The 6,434-nt window shown below is 45.2% G+C and overlaps 1 protein-coding gene across 1 annotated transcript in view; it reads right to left on the bottom strand.

Annotated features, from left to right (window-relative positions):
* Positions 1-516: 516 nt before the first annotated feature.
* The window catches only part of exoc4 (exocyst complex component 4), a 191,918-nt gene continuing 186,000 nt past the window's right edge, over positions 517-6,434 (bottom strand). Inside the window, exon 18 of the mRNA XM_058416708.1 lies at positions 517-2,989. Coding sequence (XP_058272691.1) covers positions 2,752-2,989 — 238 coding nt within the window. The 3' untranslated portion in view covers positions 517-2,751. The remainder of the gene's footprint in view (positions 2,990-6,434) is intronic.

Genomic DNA, 6,434 nt, shown 5'->3' with positions numbered 1-6,434 from the left:
ATCCAGCCTAAGAGAACCTAAAGAGAACGACTACCTCACACCGTACTGTGGAAAACCAAAAAGTGAACCAAGAAGGAAGTTAAGTTGCCTTTATTAGTCACAAACATCACAGCACAGTGAAATTCTTTCTTCACATACTTGTGGGTTGGGGTCAGAGCACAGGGTCAACTATGATACAGCACCCCTGGAGCAGGGTGGGTTAGGGGCCTTGCTCAAGGCAGCTTGGTGGTGCTGGGGCTTGAACCCCCGATCTTCCGGTCAATGACCCAGAGCCTTAACCACTTGAGCCCCGGAAGGAAGGAAGGGAGGTGTGTTTAATAAATTTCCCATCTTAATGGAACAGAGCTGTGCTTCTATATTACGTGTAATCTTTTTAAGACAGTGCGCACACACACACTTCTTAGCACCATCCTCCATCTCTCCAGAGAATATATATTTAATATAAAGCCTTTAACCTGTGAATAAAAGAGACAGTGATACTTGAACCCATAATGAAATACCACACAGATGAAGGAGTCCATTTCCGTTTTGACTTTATTGTACAGAATTGAAATGAAACTGAGGGAGATTTCATTGGATTTTCAGTACGTCGAGTAACAATGTGGTACATTCGAAGCAAAAGAAATCAGTCGCTAATCATTTTACATCCCTGCGCGAAAGACGTTAACCCTTAAAACGGCGGAAAACAAACAGAACGAATAAAAACAGGATTTTAAAAAAGGCAAAATATTACAAAATATGTTGTTTTTTTTGGGGAATTCTGCTGAACAGGCCTGGTGATGAAGTGTAACTGAAGAGTCTGATCCCGTGATGTTGAGGTGGAGCGAATCAGGTTTAAGTAGCTCTCAGAAACACAGTCTCGCTCCACGGAGCTTCACTCCGGTGACATTTCTGCAACCTCCCCGTCGCTTCCCCTCCGTACGCACGCGATCATTCAAATGAAGTCGGAATATTAAAGATGTTTTCTCCACGTTAATACGCTCGCCGGCCCCCGGAGGCCGTTATTGATTCCTGACACAGAGTCATAATGATGTATTGCTGCGCTGGCTTCGGGGAGCGGCGTTGCCTGGTGCCCGTGTTTCTGTATCGACAGGGCTTTCTTTCTCCCTCTCTTGTTAAGCACTTTTCTTCCGAGTTAATGAACTAAAAACACCATGGGGCAGAAAGAATGAATGATTTGTGTGTGTGTGTGTGTGTGTGAGTGAGAGACAGACTAAGTGAGTAAGACTTAAGGAAAAAGAGGAAAATTAAAGATTTAATAGCTGCAGTTGGAGACTCGAGATATCTCTCTTTTCTTCCCCTTTGTCTCTCTCTCCTCCCCCTCTTTCTGTCTCTCTTTCTTTCTCTCTCTCTCTCTCTCCTTCCCATTTTTCTGTCTCACTCTCTCCCCTCATTCGGTCTCTCTGTCTCTTTCCTCTTTCTGTCTCTCTCCATCTCCCCTCTTTCTGTCTCTCTCTCCCCATCTCTCTCTCTCTCCCCTCATTCTGTCTCTTCCCTCTTTCTGTCTCTCCCCTTTATCAGTCTGTCTATCTCTCTCCCATTTATCTCGCTCTTTCTTCCCCCCCTCTCTCTTTCTGTCTCTCTCTCCCCATCTCTCTCTCTCTCCCCTCATTCTGTCTCTTCCCTCTTTCTGTCTCTCCCCTTTATCAGTCTGTCTATCTCTCTCCCATTTATCTCGCTCTTTCTTCCCCCCCTCTCTCTTTCTGTCTCTCTCTCCCCATCTCTCTCTCTCTCCCCTCATTCTGTCTCTTCCCTCTTTCTGTCTCTCCCCTTTATCAGTCTGTCTATCTCTCTCCCATTTATCTCGCTCTTTCTTCCCCCCCTCTCTCTTTCTGTCTCTCTCTCCCCATCTCCCCTCTTTCTGTCTCTCTCTCCCCATCTCTCTCTCTCTCCCCTCATTCTGTCTCTTCCCTCTTTCTGTCTCTCCCCTTTATCAGTCTGTCTATCTCTCTCCCATTTATCTCGCTCTTTCTTCCCCCCCTCTCTCTTTCTGTCTCTCTCTCTCCATCTCTCTCTCTCTCCCCTCTTTCTGTCTCTCTCCATCTCCCCTCTTTCTGTCTCTCTCTCCCCTCATTCTGTCTCTTCCCTCTTTCTGTCTCTCCCCTTTATCAGTCTGTCTATCTCTCTCCCATTTATCTCGCTCTTTCTTCCCCCCCTCTCTCTTTCTGTCTCTCTCTCCCCATCTCTCTCTCTCTCCCCTCTTTCTGTCTCTCCCCTCTATCAGTCGGTCTATCTCTCCCCCTATTTATCTTGCTCCCCCCCCCCTCTGTCTCACTCACACACACTTCACTGAGTCAGAGTTTTAAAGAAACGATCGATCCATCTTTCTAAATAAACCTTAGTGTTAAAGAAATGCAAAGAAAAGTAAAAAAGTAAAAAAAAAGAGGCATGGCAGGGATTCTCAGATAATAATTCCAGTGCTCTAATCTGCCGCGTGTGATTGTGGACACAACCAGACACGTGTGTGTGTGTGTGTGTGTGTGTGTGTGTTGTTTAAATGAGAGCAGTGATTTTATATTACAGGAAAATGAGATGACCGTGTCCTCGAGTCACGCGTCCGGATTCCACCTGCTTACTCCATGAGATGTAGCTGTGAGTGGTGAGACCTGCTCCGAGGGATTATTTCATTAAAGACTAATTGTGTGTGTGTGTGTGTACAGTATGTGCGCAATGCAAAATCTTCTAGTGTTGCCGATTAAGTGAAAAAGCGAGTAGGCATGTACAGATTTGTGTGTGTGTGTGTGTGTGTGTTTACACAGTGGTGATCTTCTTGTCCTTAGAGGCCTGTTTGATGGCGGCCTGCTCACAGATGATCTCTTTGAGGCGCTGCAGGCGTATGTTCTGGACGCTCAGGTCTCCCACGCCCGTCTGGCTGCGGTGCAGGAGGCTCAGAGCGTTGATGTACTCCAGCTCGCTGTAACGCACACCCTGATCCACCACCAGGTTCAACAACTCATCTGCTGTGTTGTACAACATCTCATAGTACTGCCTGCAGAGAGGGGGGGCAAACACAGACAAAGAGTGAGAAAGGGGGGAGGAAAGAGAGAGAGAGAGAGAGTAGATACATAGAGAAAATAGGTATATAAATAGAAGTAAACAGAAAAAGCAAGAAGAGGGCATGAAAGAGGGGAGATGTACAGACAGAAAGAGAGATGGGGATAAAAGAAAGAGAGAGACAGAGAGAGGTGGGGGAATGAGAAAGGGGGGAGAGAAAGAGAGATGGAGGGTAGAATAGACAGAAAGGGGTAAGAGAAAAATAGAGAAAGAGAGATGAGGTAAAAAAGATGGGGGGGGTAAGGGAATGAGAAAGGGGGAGAGAAAAATAGAGAAAGAGAGAGAGAGAGAGAGAGAGAGAGAGAGAGAGAATCAGTGGGAAAGGTGGGAGAGAAAGAGAGAGGCAGGAGATGAATAGAGAAAACAAACAGAGAGAAAGAGGGTGGGCATGAAACAGGAGAGATAAATAGAGAGAGAGAGAGAGAGACAGACAGACAGACAGACAGAGACAAAGAAACTCTCACTTTCATTTCACCTGCAGTTTGCTATTTGTTTTTCAATTATTATTATTATTATTATTATTATTACTGTTGTTGTTATTATTATTAATTGTACCTCACACTCATTATCAGTTCATATTTTTATTCCTTTGCTTTTTGATTTTATTTTAGATAGAATTATTAAATAAATAAATAAATAACGTTGAAATTCATTAAGATGTAGTAGCGCTGCTGTACAGTTAGGGGGCAGAAGTGCTGCAGAGGGACTCTACTGAAGGATAACACACACTTTACTTTCCTCCTTGCATCAGTTGCTAGGTAGATGGTCCAAACACACACACACACACACACACACACACACACTTCTGAATTATATTAATCTTCCTTGGATTTTTTGGGGACAAAACAGCATAATCTATTGCAGATAATGATGCAACATGTGACTTCAGCCAGCAGGGGAGAAGCAAATACACACATAACCTCCATAACCTCGTAAAGTCAAGGTAAGCACTCAGCACTCAGCACTCACACACACACACACACACACACACACACACACACACCTTTACTTGTATTTCTGCAGTCGAAGCACAATCACAACTACTGCGATAAGAGCTCAAACACCGAGGACGTCCCTGAGCTCATCAGCGCACCGAGAGTCGTCTCTCTCTCGCTCTCTCTTTCTTCCTCTCTTCCACTCTCTCCCTCCCTCTCCCACTTTCTCTCTCCCCGTCTCTCTCTCTCACCCCCCTTCCTTTCTCCCAGTATCTCTCTCCCTGTCTCTCTCTCCTTCATCCATCTCTCCCTCCCTCCCCATCTCTCTCTCTCTCCTTCATCCCTCTCTCTCTCCCCCTCCCTCCATCCCTCTCTCTTCCTTTTTCCCAGTCTCTCTCTCCTTCATCCCTCTTTCTTTCCCTCCCTTTCTCTCTCTCTCCTTTATCCCTCTCTCCCTCCCCGTCTCTCTCTCCCTCTCTCCTTCGTCGTTCTCCTTCTGTTTTCTCTCACTCAGTCTCTCTCTCCTTCATCCCTCTTTTTCCTCCGTAGCTCAGAATGCTGCTTCTGCTCACTGAGGACCAGCAAAGCCCAGAGAAAAAACACTGAGCTAGCAGTAATCTCTGCCTCTCTAACCTCTATCTCACACACACACACACACACACACAGGTATTCAGTGTTGTGACTGCACTCTCAATGAGCTGCCAAGTAGGTTTTAACACCTCCTCTCACCTCAGCTTCCTTAATCCAGACTTTCTTCCCATGTAGCCAAGTTGACCTTCAAAGTCAAGGCAGGAGGCCGAGGCCGGACCTGCTCATTAGCCAAAAACGGCGTGTTGGGCACTTCACACACCGAAATGGACATTTTAAAATGGCAATAATGCTGGGAGAAGGTTAGATACTTCTAATAAAATGAAACAAGGCTTGAGCTACCTGAAGAACAGACTCGGGGAAACGCAGGGAGGAGGAGGAGGAGGAGGAGGAGCTTCACACAGGACATCCTAGGACTAGATAATATAATCATATATTTGTACAAGCAAAGAGGAAAAAAATATATACAAAAAAATATAATCTTTTTTTAACTATATATATTTCCTTGTATAGATAATTTGTTGTAACTATTTTTTTCTATTTTATTTATTTTTCTCATTTTCATGACACAAAACTGAAAAGCAGTTCACTGTGTCCTGCTGTCTTTGTGTGTTTATGTGATAAATTTATATTTTTTTGTTATATTTTTTTTAGGGGACGACACAGAAAACAATCCGGATGCAGTAACTCAGGTGTTTGTGTGTTATTGTGGATTTTCACACAGATCCAGGATGATCCCTGAGCCTGCAACCTCCTGGGTATAAAGAATCAGCATAGAGCAAGATCGCCACTTTATCACAGCACACTTCCCTTTATAATAATAAATGCCTCTTTTGTTCACGCTGAACACGGAAAGAGAAAGAGAGGGGGGAGAGAGAGAGGGGGGAGGGAGAGAGAGATAGAGAGAGAGGCTGAGAGAGAGAGAGAGAGAGAGACAGACAGACAGACAGAGAGAGAATAATGCTTCTCTGGAGTTTATTCTCAGTCAGGTTACATTCCACACAAAGTAAAGGAACTCCATGACTAAGCTTAGGGCTTGAAGAACACACACACACACACACACAAGTATGTCAAAAAGATGATCTATTCACTAAAGTTGACTTTCAAGTGGCAGTAATTCTGTAACACACACTCTCTTTCACACACTCACAGTCTTACACAGATACACACACTCACATAGTCTTATACTATATATTTAGATGTTAGCAGCAGATCCTTTAAGCCCTCCAAGTTGTGAGGTGGGGCCTCCATGGATCAGACTTGTTTGTCCAGCACATCCCACAGATGCTGGATTAGACTGAAATCTGGGGAATCTGGAGGCCAAGTCAACACCTCAAACTGTTTGTTGTGGTCATCAAACCATTCCTGAACCATTTTTGCTTTTTGGCACGGCGCATTATCCTGCTGAAAGAGGCCACAGCAATCAGGGAATACAGTTTCCATGAAAGGGTGAAACCGGCTCACCTTCTTCCCATAGTGCATCCTGGTGCCATGTGTTCCCCAGGTAATTTGGCCACCTTCCATTGCTTCGTGGTCCAGTTCTGATGCCCATTTTTGGCGCTTTCGGTGGTGCACAGGGGTCAACATGGGCACCCTGACCGGTATGCAGCCGCATACACAACAAACTGTCCTGCACTGTGTATTCTGACCCCTTTCTATCAGAACCAGCATTAACTTCTTCAGCAATTTGAGCAACAGTAGCTCATCTGTTGGATCGGATCACACGGGCCAGCCTTCACTTCCCACGTGCATCAATGAGCCTTGACCGCCCATGACCCTGTTGCCGGTTCACCACTGTTCCTTCCTTGGACCACTTTTGATAGATACTGACCACTGCAGACCGGGAACACCCCACAA

The sequence above is a fragment of the Hemibagrus wyckioides genome, linkage group LG19 (genome assembly GCF_019097595.1).
Source record: "Hemibagrus wyckioides isolate EC202008001 linkage group LG19, SWU_Hwy_1.0, whole genome shotgun sequence".
NCBI classification, from domain to species: Eukaryota; Metazoa; Chordata; class Actinopteri; order Siluriformes; family Bagridae; genus Hemibagrus; species Hemibagrus wyckioides.
This window is presented reverse-complemented; position numbering and strand designations above follow the sequence as displayed.